General features: G+C 38.8%; 1 protein-coding gene across 1 annotated transcript; it reads left to right on the top strand.

The window, feature by feature from the left end:
* The first annotated feature begins 8,092 nt into the window (after window positions 1–8,092).
* LOC142605852 (uncharacterized) lies at window positions 8,093–8,623 on the top strand. The gene is made up of 2 exons (XM_075777280.1): window positions 8,093–8,135; window positions 8,256–8,623. Exons 1-2 carry the CDS (start codon window positions 8,093–8,095, stop codon window positions 8,621–8,623), a joined length of 411 nt encoding a protein of 136 aa, XP_075633395.1.
* The last annotated feature ends 8,151 nt before the right edge of the window (window positions 8,624–16,774 follow it).

Raw genomic sequence — 16,774 nt, 5'->3', positions numbered from 1 at the left:
TTTCCCTTCCATCGCATGTCTGCTGGTTTCTTGTCTTTGCCTTTGAAATGTACACACATGGAGCGAGGATGCTTGGAGCTAGGGTGCGATCTTCTAGGCGCAAGAAAAAAGGGCGTGAATGCATGGATGTAAAGCCAAGTGGCTGTGTTTAGTAGGTTTAGGAGTTTCGCTTATCCCATTTGGTTATGTACTCTTTTAACCCCCTTTTTCTTCCTCCTTCCTTTCTCTCTTAGATGGTTTGTATTAGGTATATCATGCCGTGTACCATTCGTCCTCATCTCTAAAGCATGGCGACCCCTGTTTACTTTCATGCATCTATATTTTGGGCCATGCTCTAGGGATGTAGGCATTTACTATCCTGCTTTGTGTGCTTGCTTTATGCATGATGTATGTATATATACCTGCTCGCCCCTTCTGGTGTGATTATCATAGTCCATGTCACCTAAGGCAAGCGATGCCTGATTTCCGCCGCGAAAGTAAGGTGACACGTCATCGGATTTTCACCATGAAAATCTGATACTTTGCCCAAGTGCCTTAGGAAAGCATAGATTGGGACCACACCTATTCAAAAGCTAAACCTCAAAGCCCCCATGTATGTTAAGCCCTGAAAGCCTGTGTCAAAATCATGTTTTTTACTGCCAATTTCCAAAAATTAAGGTTTTATCAAAACAAAGGACTGTCCTTGGACAGGCATTATGGGGTGCCTAACACCTTCCCCACACATAACTAAACTTCCAGACTCAAGAATCAAGATTTTTTGCCATCCACAATAGATTAGGAAAAATGACCTTTTTGTTAGCCTAGGATTGATAATAAAATCAACTAGAAATAAGTGACCAATCACACCTTCGAAAAACCCAATGATTGATAATCGCTTAAAACTTGGCTAAGATTCCTGCTGCACCACCAAAGGTAGACACCTACCCTCCTTTGCCGAGAGAGAAAGAGAGCACTTGAAGCTTCGTGTGAACCACACAAAGACCATTACCGAGAGAGGGGCCTCCAATGGGCCCCGCGCACGTGGGAGCGTCGCCACGGCGGGTGGTTGAATGAAGGCCTGGCGGCGGTTTCACTGTCCGCCCGCGACCCGGCGTCAATAGACTGGTGACTCCACTGGGGATACTCAGAGAGTTTAGCCTTTAGAGCTTTTGATAAAACTATAATCTTTGGACATTGGCTTTCAAAAACTTAGAAATTGGGATTGGCCTCTGGGGCTTTCCTTTTAAAAAAGGATTCTACTATATCCTAGTAGACTGTTTACAAAAGAGAAAAAAATCTTTTTCCAAAAAGGGGTGTGAGGTATTTTCATGGGGCTTTACAGCTTTCCTCACATGCTTTACCGCTCCTCACATGCTTTACAGCTTTCCTTCACATGCAAACATAGGGTAGCAAGATTTAATTTCCGCTACACCTTTACCTGCTTTCATATATATATATATATATATATCTACTGTGTGTGGAAAAAGTCTTTCCCCTTCATTAAGGATCGCATGACATATACACCCTTTTTGAGCCGAACCCGGGCTTTGCATTGCTGGTGTAGTCACATCTCTTTGGGCATTTCATCACCCCATCTGCAGATGCCAGACATAAACATCGGCAGTGTTACCCATAGTTAGATCTGGGGCTGACTTTGTTGGCACTTTTGGGTCGATGGGTGGATAGGAGTAGCTGAAATGGCCCCCTCGATTCTTCCTACCCCGCAACTTCTATGAAGGGAGGGGTATGGCGATTGAGTCCCCTAGGAGGGGTTGTCCTAGTTATGTCAAACCCGGGAGGACTAGATCAAGCCTAGAGCCCATGAGGATTAGGTGAAGCCTAAAGAGTGAACGTCCAAGCCTAGGAAAGGGTACCCTTCTAGGACTAGAGGTCATGGGAAAGTGTCTTGTAACAATTGCGCCCTTTTTGCTTGCGCTAAAAAAAATCATGCTTTACTCTAGGTTCTTTCTATCCTACTTACACAACATCCATGATTAAACCCCTAGGGAAAGCAACCCCGTTTCTGGTACATGCTAGATCATACCTTATCCCGAAGGGTTTACAACCCTACAAGGGCATTCATGCATACACTAAAGGGTTCCGTCACCTAATCATGCAAAGATAAAATTTGTGGCAAGTAATCGAAACTCCGTTCAGGAGGAGATGCTGCCAAAAAGCTATAAAAAATTCCAAAGCATCAAGAGTTCAAGAGCTTTCCTAGAAAAGATCCAAAAAGATTTCCTAGAAGCTTATATCATCAAAGAGATCACAAGGTGTGAAGAACCTATGGGCTCCCCCAAGAGATCCAAGTGTCCAAGAGCTTCCCCGAGAAGTCCACATTGTCAGAAGTCGAGCTTTTCCTCGCAATTGCATGTTCTTGTATTGTAAAAGGCCCGCTATTGGAGCCGATGAACCCAACATTGTAAAAGCAAATCTTGTACCAGCATATAATCAAAAGAAGGGTCCTTCCTGCATTACCGTGCATGTCATGAAAGTTTCGGTTACTTGCCAATCTTGTGCATTTATCTTGCATCATCATAGAAACTCACCATGATAAATACTCAATCTAGGGTGCAAAGAAAAATTTTACTGAAAATGGTAGGTGCATGTTAAATAATGACATAAACTAACTTGACTTTGGTGTTGTGTTTCCATATTGTCAAATGCACCCCATCTCTGTCACCGCCCATCCATTCAAAGGATCAAAAGTTTGCCTGTCGCCATGCCATGATCCCATCATCACTAGGTCTTGCGCAAGAGAGATGTCTACTAGTGGTACTTCTCCCCATGAGGAAAATGCTCAGGAGATTACTCTTCTACAGGAGCAAGTGTCAGAATTGATGTGCATGGTACAACAACTGGTTGTAGAAGGAGGATAGAACTCCTCTAGTTATAGTCAAGGAGTTCCCTGAATCGAGAATGAAAATTAGCCCCCACCAATACAGGATCAGGGCCACAACGTACAGCCCCAGGGCAATGACCAAGAAACAGATCCTTCTAAGGACAAGAACCCTGAATCTAGGTATGGCCAAGCCAAGAGCCAAGTGGAAACCCTAGCCGAAAAACTTCGTATCATAGAGGGCTCTATCACCTATGGAAGCATTGATCTAGACAGTGTGACCAACTTCCCTTAGGTCATTATGCTTCCCAAGTTCAAGGCACCAGATTTCGTCAAGTATGATGGTGCTGGAGACCCTTTCCCACACTTACGCACGTTCTGTAGGAGGATGGCTCCTTATGACCATCCAATGCTTTGTAAAAATTTTCCTTAATAGTTTGACCGGTCCCACGGCCACATGGTATGCGAGATTGGAAAGGACCTTTAGCTGGAAGGAAATGGACAACTCTTTCTTGGAATACTACCAGTTCAACACCGAGATAGCTCCCAACCGCATAGTCCTTATGAGAACAGAAAAGAAGAGTGGGGAGTCTTTCGGAGAATATGCCTAGAGGTGGCATGAGCTAGCCGCACAAATGCAACTCCCCATGATGGAAAATGAGATGATCAAATGGTTCATTGACAATCTTAAGCCTCTTTACTATGAGAAGATAATTAGCACCCAAGTCACTCATTTTGCTAGTCTCATCCCTATCGGGGAGAGTATTGATGAGGGTATTAGTAGCAAGAAGATCATGGGTCCTAAGTCTTTGAGCTCCATGGTTGAACAACAGGTTAAGAAATTGACCAACCGCAAGAGTAAGGAAGTCGATGTTCACATGGCTGAAAATGTACCAGAGAGGCCTAGGGGTACTACTTCTGCTTATGCGCCCCCATTGGCTAAACCTTATCAATAACAGGTTTAGCCTACTCAAGTGCTTAACTGAGCCTCCAATAAGAGAGGGAGGGCAGACCCTCCTTGTCCCTTTAGGAAGGAGAACCGGAAGTACACTCTGTTACCCATGCCCATGGCAGAACTTTATGCTTACCTGCTAGAGAGGAAATTGGTGACCCTGATGTTCTACAGGCCCAAAGAAGGCCCTCCATCATCTGGTTTTGATCCATCCAAGAAGTGTAAACACCATTTTAGGGTCGAGGGGCATACCTTTGAAGAATGTTACCATTTGAGGGACCGTGTCCAGGATCTCATCACCAACAAGTTGATATAGTTTGATAATGCAGCCGCTCCGAACATTGTCACTAACCTTTTGCCTCCCCATCAGCAAGGGCATGTGAATGCCATCATCACAGTGGAAGAAAGCATTCTAGACTTCTCTTCACCTTCATTCCCATAGAATACCTTGCTTCAAGCCTTGGTCCAAGAGAGCCACCTTGATCTTAAGGGATTAGGGACCCTAGAATTTGACTGGGGAAGCTATTCATTCTGTGACATTGGAGACAGGCATGCCTTGTTTGACTGTAAAGTGCTCCAAACCCAGGTTCAGAGTCTAGCCAACCGTGGTATCATCTGGATCGAAAGGGAAATTGTACGAAGAGGCGATTGCATGGCAGCCAGCCTATGTCCTCCAGCTGCCCAGTTAGGAGCTAACTGCAATGCTATATCAATTGGCTCAAGGAAAGATTGGGACAAATATCTAGAGAAACACCTTGGTAAGAATACTTTAGTTCCTCCCTCTTCAGTAGTCATTCAGGAGATCATAGAATCACCTGCGAATCAGATTCAGGAAAAGGGCAAGACCTGCTAGCTATTGAGGGATTCTCCCCTCTGGTTCTTGCGTTACCAGCAGACGCATGACCAGCTTCATCATCAATTCAAGAGGGAACCGTTGTTGTTCCTGCTATCCGAGGTTTTGATTCTCTTATTTTGCCAAAGCCCGCCTTAGGAATCCCTAGGGTATCCGGCTCAAAAGCCCTTGGAGCCATTTTGCCAAGTCTGGTGGTCATTAATCCGAAGATTTTCTCCACAGCACCCAATTTGCAAACTTAGGAGGGTGTTATCATTCGCATGCCAAAGCTGTTCCCATATAAGGATGACCATCTTGTCCCATGGAAATACGAGGTGTCCTTGATCTCCCTCGAACCAGAAAAGAGGAGGTCTGTTCCAATATCTCTTCAGGTCTATCTAGGCTTACTAGGAGTGGTCGTTGCTATACTCCCGAGGAGCTAGAAAAGAAAAGGAAAGAGGCTAGTAAAGGTACTGCTGAACCGGTCAGGAATAGGGTCATGATCGAAGAAGCCAAGGAATTCTTGAAAATTATCAGAAACTCATATTTCTATCTTGGCGTTATTGCTATCTTCTGATGTCCAATGTAAGGCTCTCTTGAAAGTCTTGAAAGAGACGTGTGTTCCAATGAATGCCACAGAATCTGCCTTTGAGGGTATGGTCTCAACGATACTGGCCACCAACTAGATCTCCTTTACAGATAATGAGCTACCTCCGGAACGTAGAGAGCATACTTTGCCTATGCACATTATAGTAAGGTGTGAGGACATGATCGTCTCTAGAGTACTGATTGACAATGAATCATCCTTGAATGTTTGCCCGATGTCTACTATAGAGCAGTTGAATATAGATACCTCGCTTATCCGCCCTACCACCATGATCATTAGAGCCTTTGATGGCACTCTTCGCGAGGTGCAAGGCAAGATCGAATTAACAATCAGGGTCGGCCCCAGGTTTTTTGTGGTCATCTTCCAAGTCATCAAGGTGGATTCCCCGTATAACATGCTCCTAGGAAGGCCTTGGTTACATGCCGCAGGTGTGGTTGCTTCTACCTTTCACCAGAGGCTTAAGTACCCCTTTGAGGATCAGTTGGTCACTATCATGGCTGAAGAGCCCCTATCCATTTTCAAGGAGGCTTCTATCCCTTACATTGGTGCCAATGCCTTTCTAGAGGTAACTTTTCATAGTTTCGAGATAGTCTCCATGATCTCCAGAGCTCCGAAACTTGAGTCTACATGGCCTTCCTCTACTCTAATGGCTGCCAAGGAGATGCTCAAATTTGGCTATCAGTTAGGCTAAGGCCTCGGTGTCGTAGGACATGGGAAGACTTCTTTGATTGAACTCCAGAACAACAAAGGAGGATTCGGTTTAGGCTATAACCCCCCCGATGAAGAACTTTTCTAGGCTTCCAAGGGAAAGAAAAGGAAGTGCATTGGTTAAGGGATGTCTATTCCCCACATTAGAGTCACTCTTTTGGCTCCGAATGAGGTCATCAAATCAGAAATGGCATAGGAATCATGCGAGGAGGAAGCAGATTTGGCTTGTATCATCCGCTTGTGTCCTGAAGAATTCTCAGTGAATGCTATCATATCCTCGGAGGATGTTCTGACTTCTACTATTAGGCCCTATGTGCCAGGCGAGATAGTAGGCCATTGGACCATCAAGCCCCACTTTGTGGTTGCATTGGCTAAGTAAGGAGTATTCCATCATTGTGTGGTTGGGTCTTCCAATTACTCGAAAGAGTTGAAATAGCATATCTAGTTTGTTTTGCATGTTCATTTCTGCCTTTTGCATTCCTTATTTGCATTTCCTAGTTTATTTCCAATTTTTTTTTCCCTTTTATCATTATCAAGCATGAACTTTGTTATCCCCTATCTATAATCCATTAATGAAATTATCCAGCGTACTATTAAGGAAATTCTTGCATTTATATCTTTATTTTCTTTCCTATGAATATTTGTGTGCAAATTGTCTTTTGTTTCCTTGTATATGTTCCATCCTATAGGATCTATTCTAATTCCCAAGTGGGTACATCGTCCTATTGCCATAACGAGGATATTGATGACATGAATGAGACAATAGAGTTGGACCATGATGTTGAAGGATTAGAGGAAATTTTGAACTTACCTCATGATATTTTGGAAGCTCTAAATAGAGAAAATGAGGGGTCCAAGCCCAACATAGAAGAAACTGAGGTGATTAACCTTATTGACGAAGGCGAAAATGAAATACCGGTCAAGATTGGGGTAAACTTTTCTAAAGACATGAAGCTTGAGCTCATAGCGCTACTCAAAGAGTTCAAAGAGATATTTGCTTGGTCCTACCAAGATATGCCAGGGTTGGATACTGAGATTGTCATGCACAAAATTCCAGTTAAGCCAGAATGCCCTCCGATGCGGCAAGCCCTTCGAAGGATGAAATCTGAGATCATTTTGAAGATCAAGGAGGAAGCAGAAAAGCAGTTGAAAGCCAATTTCCTTACCACAATAGCCTACTCAGATTGGGTCGCCAACATTGTTCCCATGCCTAAGAAAGATGGGAAAGTATGCATATGCGTTGATTACAGGGATTTGAATTGGGCTAGACCCAAGGACAATTTCCCATTGCTGCATATCAATACCCTGATCGATAATATCGCTACCAACATGTTCTTCTCCTTTATGGATGGATTCTTGGGTTATAATAAGATCAAGATGGCTGAGGAAGACAAAGCCAAGACATCATTCACCACTCATTGGGGAACCTATGCATATGATGTCATGCCATTCGGCTTAAAGAATGCCGACGCTACTTACCAGCGAGCCATGGTAACCTTTTTCCATGATATGATGCATAAAGAGATTGAACTCTATGTAGACAATATGATCGCCAAATCCCGTACTTCCTAGGATCATTTGGTGGATTTGAGAAAGTTGTTCAAGCGCCTCATCAAGTACAGATTGAGACTAAACCCTAACAAGTGTGTCTTCAAAGCTAGTTCAGGGAAATTGCTTGGCTTTATAGTCAGCCAAAGAGGAATTGAAGTGGACCCAGCAAAAGCCCAAGCCATCCGGGACATGTCGACACCGCAAAGCGAGAAACAGATTCGCAGCTTCTTAGGAAAGGTCAATTACATAACACAGTTGACTGCCACATGTGATCCACTGTTCAAGCTCTTGAAGAAGGACACAAAGATAGAATGGATAGATGAGTGCCAAGTGGCCTTTGACAAGATCAAGCAGTATTTGTTGAACCCTCTTATTTTGGCCCCCTCGACGCCGGGATATCCGTTGATCCTCTACCTAGCAGTACAAGAAACCTCTGTGGGCTGCATGTTAGGCCAATTGGCTGAGCTCGACCAGAAAGAATAGGCAATTTACTATTTAAGCAAGAAGTTCATCAATTGTGAGATCAACTACATCGCCATTAAGAAGACGTGTTGCACCTTAGTGTGGACCTCGCACAAATTGCGGTAGTACATGCTCTACTACACCACATGGCTCATTTCCGGTATGGATCCCATTAAGTACATCTTTGAACAGCCAGCTCTTATAGGTAAGATCTCCCGTTGGCAAATGTTGCTCTCCGAGTTCGACATTGTGTTTGTGACAAGAAAGGCCATTAAGGGCTAGGCCATAGTCGACTACTTAGTGAACCAGCCGTTGAATGATCTAGAACTTTCAGAATCGTTCTTCCCTAACAAGGATGTCATGGCATTAGAGCCAGAACCAGACAGTGTGGAACCATGGCGTTGGAAGCTTTATTTTGATGGAGCCACCAAACCTATTGAAAATGGAGTGGGAGCAGTCTTAATTTCCCCTAGGGGCCAACAAATCCCTGTTTCAGTCAAGATAAATTTTGATTGCACCAACAACATCACAGAATATGAAGCATGCATAGTTGGCCTGCAAGTGGCCCTAGAATTCGGCGCTTATGACTTGAGCGTCTTTGGAGATTCATTGTTGATCATCTCCCAAATCGAGGGAAAATGGCAAGCCCAAGACACCAAGTTGATTCCGTATCAAAATGCGTCAGCCGATTGATTCTGAAGTTCCGAAACATTACATTCACCTATTTACCCTAAGCGCACAACCAGTTTGTAGATGCCTTGGCTACCCTGGCTAGCATGGTCAAGTTAACTGAAGGAGATGATATGCGGCAATTGTACATAGAAGCCTGAGGTGTGCCGGCACATTGCATGAACATTGAGAAGTGCATGAATTTTGAAGTCGAAGTTGACGGAAAGCCAGGTACCATGATATCAAGGCTTATATCAAGAATAATGAATACTAGTCTGGTGAAATAGACAGTGAAAAGAACCACGATTCTACCTTGAGCATTATCTATGTACCTTTTTCCCTTCCATCGCATGTCTGTTGGTTTCTTGTCTTTGCCTTTGCATGTACACACATAAAGTGAGGACGCTTAGAGCTAGGGTGCGGTCTCCTGAGCGCAAGCAAAAAGGGCACGAATGCAAGCATGATGTATGTATATATATACCTACTCGCCCTTTCCGGTGTGATTGTCACGGTCCATGTCACCTAAGGCAAGCGATGCCTAATTTCAGCCGCCAAAGTAAGGTGACACGTTGCCGGATTTTCGCCATGGAAATCTAGTACTTTACCTGAATGCCTTAGGAAAGTATAGATTAGGACCATACCTATTCAAAAGCCAAACCTCAAAGCTCCCATGTATGTTAAGCCCTAAAAGCTAGTGCCAAAATCATGCTTTTTACTGCCAATCTCCAACAATTAAGGTTTTATCAAAACAAAGGACTGTCCTTAGACAGGCATTGTGGGGTGCCTAACACCTTCTCCACACGTAACTGAAATTCCGGACTCAAGAATCAAGATTTTTTGCCATCCACAATAAATTAGGAAAAATAACATTTTTCTTAGCCTAAGATTGGTAATAAAATAAACTAGAAATAGGTAACCAATCATGATATGAACTTCACCAACAATTGTGATGAAACCCGATAACAATGATGGTTTAAAACTCCAAGATCGTGTAGACAAGATTTGTTGAGCCTTGACCCATCATCTAATCAGATGAAAAACCAAGATTACGATGGATTGAAAATGCCACACCAAAAATTCCTAACAAACTCTCAAGAATCAAGGAGATAAGTTTGGTTGTTTGAACGCCACAAGATTAACTTGATAAGTTCAAGAGTTCTTTTAAGAACCAAGAGGAACACAAGACCTCACAAGGAGAATAATTTTTCTGAAAACCAAAAATTGATATTTAAAATTCGTACTACCCATCTATATACCTGGAACAACCCTCCAAGAATAGGCAAAGTCATAATTACAGCTTTGAAAACAGCACAAAAATTAACCAAAACAAGTTCCCACGTTTTTTTTTGGATTCTTGGACTTTTAAAGGCAATCAAACATAACTAAATGACTAGATTTAATGTATTTTAATTAGCCTCTTCAATTGCTTTGATGACATGAACTAAGTCTTGATTATTATCTGAGCCCATCTTGGTCTTTTCAGAATCAGCCCAATTCTCTTGGACTAGCCCATTTAGTGCTTCCTTGAAACGTTTGGCTCTAAGTCTTGTAATTGGGCCACTAGGAAGTGACAAAGGATCATGTGGGTCATGTGCAAATTCAACTCCATTTCCACGTGTATGATCAGCATGACCAGCTCCTTGATTTGCATCAAATCACACCTTAGAAAAACCCAATGATTAGAGGCAAATTCACTCACCTTTGGTAATCGCTTAAAACTTGGCCAAGATTCATGTCGCACCACCAAAGGTAGACACCTACCCTTCTCTGCCGAAAGAGATAGAGCACCTGAAGCTCCATGCAAACCATGCAAAGACCATTACCGAGAGAGGGGCCTCCAACGGGCCCCGCGCACGTGGGTGCGTCGCCATGACAGGTGGTCAAACGAAGGCCCGACGGCGGTTTCATCGTCCGCCTGTGCCCCAATGTTGACACATGTGAATACATATTAAGTGTATTTATGAACATATGTATGTATATATTTGAGAATATGCTAACCCATGTAAACTAACATTTGTTTGATGGGAATTTTCTTTGGGTTTTTGATTTGTTTATGTGCAGGAAGTAGAAAAATATTTCTACAGTAAAAAATTAAGAGTATTTCTGCAGAAAACTTTAGTGCGTAGCAGAATGTTTTACTGCACAACAAAAGGTTTTACTGTACAACAGAAAGCTTTACTACGCAACAGAGAGCTTTATTGCGCAAAAGAAAGGTTTACTGTACAACAAAAGGTTTTATTGCTTAGCAGAAAGTTTTAGTGCATAGTAGAAAGTTTTTCTGCACAATAGAAGGTTTTACTGCACAACAGATTGTTTTACTGCACTGCAGAAAAGTCAATCCTGTGGCACAAACTAGAGAAAAGTTTCTTTTGTGGCAGAAACAGAGGATAAGCCCACTTTGCAGCGTCTTCCTTGGCAGCGGTAGAATGGTACTTTGGAACCCATTCTGCAGAGCGCTAGACCCAACTTTCTTCTTAGAAAAAGCCTAGACTAAGCATTGTCCAATAACATTAAGACGCATGTCTAAGGTACAAGAAACGTAAAAAGAACCCTTAACAAATTTTCAATTATAATTTTTTCTATTAATTAGCAAAATTTTGATATATTATACCCTTAAACAAAATGCAAACTAAATACAAAATGATTGTATATTTAAATTAGTAAACTAAAGACCATTGATTTACTTTGGCAAAAGCATGTGACATTTCAAATAGGTAGTGTTTCTTGCATGTGGCCATCAAAACGAATGTGGGTTAATACTTGCTTGTGCTGTGTGCACTCCTAAGCTGAAGCGTCACATGAGAAATGCGATATCTAAATGCCTTTACACGATTCTTAATATTGAACCAAATTTGTGATAGACCCGTGCATTGCACGGTTTAAAAAATAAATGTGTAACATATTCTCGCTCTATTATTAGAAATATTTACAACAATTTATATATTTATAATTAAATATATAAATAATATTTATATACTATTGTTTAAAATTATTAACCAATCCCTATTTGAATCACGAAAAGATTATCCCTATTTGAACATGTTCCCTATTAAACATTTCTATTCTCATAAAAATAATCCCAGCACTTTTATTTATTTATTACTTTGATTTTTTGTGCAACACTTGTAGTCTTGTAAGTTTTACTCCAAACTATATACTTCTAAATTTAATTTTCAAATGGATAAAAAAAAACTCTACACACTAATTATTACAAAAAATCAATGACATAGTGAAATTGATATCTAACTTGAAACTAAAGTATGCGTTTGCGTGTGTCTGTCTTATGTGTGTGTATTAGAAGTAGAGGTAACTTACACAATCTTTAAGAGCAACAACCATAGAAACAATAAGCAACATGACTTTAAGGTAATTTAGAGTGATCATTTTCTGAACCATGCTTTTCCTCCCAATCTTCCTAAGCTTAGATCAATGAGGCATCATAAGAACCTTGGCGGATCCGGTAAAAAATACATATAAAAAAAAGACCTAAAATACTACTACATGCCATACAAAAAATAATACATACTAAATACAAATTTTATACCGAAGACACAAAATTGGACAAATAAATTGATTCCTTTAAAAATAATTTGTTTGCTTAAAATTTTACAAAATTAAATTGAATAACCATACTGGATGTCTTCTAATAATCTCTATTAAATATTTATCCAATATACACCAATCAAAATTTGATACTAACCTCAAAATAATGACAATCATTCTCAAGCTCATAAAAGCAATCAATCTTTGGCCATAAAATACTCAGTCAACCTGAAATTTTTAATACATAATGAAATATGTGAGGTAAAAACGTGAAAATATTTCAATAAAATATTTGAGCTGAGAACATAAAATATATCAAAGAATAAGGTTAAAGATAAATAAAAAATTAGATAGAGGAGTAGTTGACAGTGGAGATAAAAAATAAAAAATGCTTAGGAATTGTAACTTCCCATTACAATTCCTAAGCATCATTGAGATAATGCAAATCTTATAAATATAGAGAGTTGAGTTTGCATATTTTTTTAAGGAATGGGAATAGTTGTAGAAGAGTAGTAGTTTCATACGCTTTGATAGCAGTCACATCAAAATATGAAAGGTTAGGATAAACATATAAATATAAATGTTAAAAAAAAAAAGTTTAATTGAGTCTAAGAAAATTAACAGCAACTCCCCATCATAATGGGGAAAAAAGAAGAAATTATCAATCCATATGGTAATTAACAAGGAGAAAGAGATACCATTGCACGTCTTTGGTGCGATGGTCACTCCACAAGTATAAGTGCTTGTGGGGTGTGGGGGGCAAGGGTCGGAGTTCAATTCTCTAGGGGGGAGTTTCACACACATGTACACTCAGATTGAGCTAGAGTAGAATTTCTATCTTTTATATATATATATATATATATATATATATATATATATATATAACAGAAGGAGAAAGAGACATGGAGAGATTTGCTCAATTTCTAATGTTGATGGAAATTAATAGGGTAATAGGGAAATGAAGTAATTATGAGGTGAAAGAGTATAGGTATTGAGATTTAAGGAAAGGAAAAAATCATAATATTTTTGTTTTCCTCTGGGAGGAATCAACGGTATTAGGAAAAAGATGAAGACAATAAAGATGAGAGATAATTTGAAAGATACATAATTACAAAAAATTGACTTAAATAACCAAAAAAAAAGTGAATTAAATTGGCTTAAAAGTCATTACATTAAAAATTAAATTATAGAATAATGGGTAATTAATTATCTTCATAAATGAGATTTATTTTTATTTTTTAAATTTTGTTTTCTTCACCACGTTTTTTTTTACAGCAAATCATATATAATTTAAATATTCATTTTTATAACTCATGGATTTTAGGTTACTAAGGAAACTTTTATTGTGGAATAAGAATGAAAATATTTATGGAGCAATTAAGAAGTTTATAGTGGGTAATTATTAAAATGGTTGAATACTGGAATTGATAGTGCATGTGGGCGCAAGCACCTGCAATGAGTTTTGGTTCTCAATACACTTTGGCTTAAGGTGGACCATGGCAGAGGGTGTAAATGGAGTCGCCACTTATATTAGGTCTAGGAATCATATATATAGCGCCCTTGTGGAAGGACTAATCTTTATTAGAGCACGTGTCTACAGTTTAGGTATGGGGATGGGAAGGTATTAGGCACCCAATCCTACCCGACCTGTGGGTCGGCCTCCACTCATTGTGTTCCACATTCTAATCCCATCAAAGGGCCCTCTAATATGTTATTCTAAACTCATACACACATTAACATGCATCTAAAGCAATCAATATGGCATATCATCCTCAAACCTAGCATTCATCTATTAAGGCACAAGTATATATCACCAAGGGCAAGCAAACATCACAAGGTAGATTAAACAAGAATATTCATGCATAATCAAGCATAGCATCATAGCATTCAAACAAACATATTAACAAATATTTAGAACACTTATGTTCAAAAAACCCAAATGCATGTTTATGTGATATATGCATGACTCACCTTGACTTACCTCACTGCATCACAACACCCACGGATTAATGCATGTTCATGTTCATATGCATGTTCATGATATTCAACAAAGATACAAACCCTAATCATAGTCCTAAAAAAATAAAACAAAATATGTTAAACCACTGAACTAAGACTCAAACATTTGAAAAACAAGTTAAACGAAACCTAAACATGTGAAAGAAAACAAATAAAAAGCAAAGAAAACAAAATCTAGGTTGTTGGGCATGAGTGTGCGTGCGCATCCCAGTTGTATGCGTATACACACTTCGAGTATGCGTATGCATACATGAAGCATGCACATGTATACACAACTAGAAACAAACCTAGAAATACAAAACAGAAAAACAAATCAAAACAAGAAAACTAACAACCTATCATGCTTATAATACGAACATAGAATAAACCTAAACTAACACAAGCATTTCAAAGCATTTAAAACAAGCAAACAAAAAACAAAAGAAAGTGAAGAAGCCAAAGTTTGAACCTTAACCTCAACACAAAAACTTTCTAGAGCTTTGATTTGACCGTTCTCCTCAGTCAATCTAATCAATGACAAAACCGAAAGATTCATAAACTTTAGAACTCAAAGGCCAAGACCAAATAGGCCACAACCAAGTGAAACTTGATTTGATGATGTTTTTGGTGTGAAAGTCCCTCTTTGATTCACTATTTTCTAGTGAATCTTGTATATTTTGTCCTCCTTTGAAAAAGTGCCTTTTATAGATTTTAATGGTCGTAAAATAGAGGTGTGAGGCGGCTCTTAGATGATGTGGGATTTTCTTTACACAAATTTATGTCCAAAATGCTTTCCTTTCATAGTTTCAAGAACCCTAGATGCATGCACATACTTGTGGTATGCGTGCACATACCCTAAGCATGCAAACACATGCTTCAAGTGTGCGTGCGCATATGCGTGTATGCATATGCAAACTTAGGGTTTCTTGCAACTTTTATTTTTCAAAAATAATTTGATTTTTCCAAAAATAACTTCTCAAAGTCAAGATTTTGTGAGATTAGGCCCCAAATCAACTTTGGACCTCAAAGTGATGTCATTATTGGAGAACGGGGGCTCGAGTCATAAGGGGTGCAGAATGAGGTGTCTACAGTGCAAATTTAAGTTTCTTTATTTATTGGTGACACGTAGCAAAATGATTTACACATGTTGATAGTTATCTACCACGTGATGTTTCAGAAGTGACATGTACTACTAGTTGTCTACCACGTGGCATCTGGGATATGTCATTATTTTCTGCATTGTGATTGAGACACGTGTCACCATTTTTGTTTATCCACCAGTTTAAAGGATCCAACTTTTATAATATATTATAGATTCTTGTAGGACATTAGTTTATAAAAAAACATGACTATCCGTTTGTAAAGTCATTTTCTCCAAACTCTAGTAACAAAAGTAGTAGAAATAGAATATCATTAATTAAAGGACAAAATTTGGCTACAAATTTGGTTGCAACCTAAGACTACAACTTCTTTTTTAAAAATTAACATTGCAACATATTTTGAAAATCTAACTGTTGGATTATATGTTCTTTATGCGTTTAACACATATGTCGAATTTTGTGTTAATCAGATGTAATTTACTATATGATCCATTAATTACTTTTTATGCATTATTTTCAACTACAAAAACTTGCAATTTAAACAATCGATTGATGACATTGCAATTAGTTTTTGATTTTCTGAAAATTTTGCAAGCGTGGAGGACATTATAAAAAATACAATTTTGAAGAGACCGCGCTTCTTTTTGAAAAGGGGTGCTCTCAAAAAGAGAGATTTAGGGTGCTTGTAAGGGCACCTCTCTTTTTGGGTAGTAGTGTGGGGTCGCCACTTATTTTTTATACAAAAAAATAAGAAAAAAAATACAAATTGCATATTCCAAATACTTCGACTGTCATTGATTGAATAAAGAAAAGTACAATTTTGGTAAATTAAACCTTACAAGGCTTTGGGTCCTAGTTACAATCTATGCAAAAGAATACAAAACTTTGGTCCTAGTTACAATCTACCAAATTTTTTTTAAAAAAAAGCACTAATCTACCTATCCAAAAATCTTAAGCTCGGGGGTTAGGTTATGGAATGGGAAGGAGTTAGGCACCTATTCTGCCTAGACAGAGTTTGGTCTTCTAGACTCTAATGACCAATATACCTTTTTTTGCATGATGTTGAATGATATGTTGAACTCACATGACAAACACTTGAAAAAAATTAACCTAAATAAATCTGCCTTATGAATATGTCCTCTTTTAGAAAGAAAAATTCAGATCTGTTTTGAGCATAAAAAAAAAAAAAAGACTTAGTTTGTAAAAAAATCAAATCTGTTTTTAGAAAGGGTAAAACGAAAGATTTTATCAAGAAAAATCAGATTTGTTTTGTTTAAAGTAAAAAAAAAAAAAAAAAAAAAAAGAAGTGATTTTATCGAGAAAAATCAAATCTATTTTGTAAAAAGTAAAAAAAAAAAAAAAAAGGTGATTTTATCAAGAAAAATCAAATCGGTTTTGAAAAGTTAAAAAAATATTTTTGGTTTTAAAAAATCAGATCTGTTGTTGGAAACAAAATAAAAAAAAGACTTTAGAAAGCAGATTCATATTCATGAGATAAATTCATTATGCATGCATCACATATTAAAAAAAAAAA

The sequence above is a fragment of the Castanea sativa genome, chromosome 8 (genome assembly GCF_040712315.1).
Source record: "Castanea sativa cultivar Marrone di Chiusa Pesio chromosome 8, ASM4071231v1".
In the NCBI taxonomy this organism is placed as follows: Eukaryota; Viridiplantae; Streptophyta; class Magnoliopsida; order Fagales; family Fagaceae; genus Castanea; species Castanea sativa.
The sequence above is the reverse complement of the archived record's forward strand: the minus strand, read 5'-3'. Positions and strand labels throughout refer to the sequence as shown.

What these genes read in the sequence shown, in the direction of transcription:
- LOC142605852 (XM_075777280.1), top strand. Translation starts at nt 8,093, where the DNA reads ATGGATCCCATTAAGTACATCTTTGAACAGCCAGCTCTTATAG. An exon ending in TGAACAGCCAGCTCTTATAG is followed by an intron (nt 8,136 to 8,255) that starts GTAAGATCTCCC and finishes TGAATGATCTAG; the next exon opens with AACTTTCAGAATCGTTCTTC.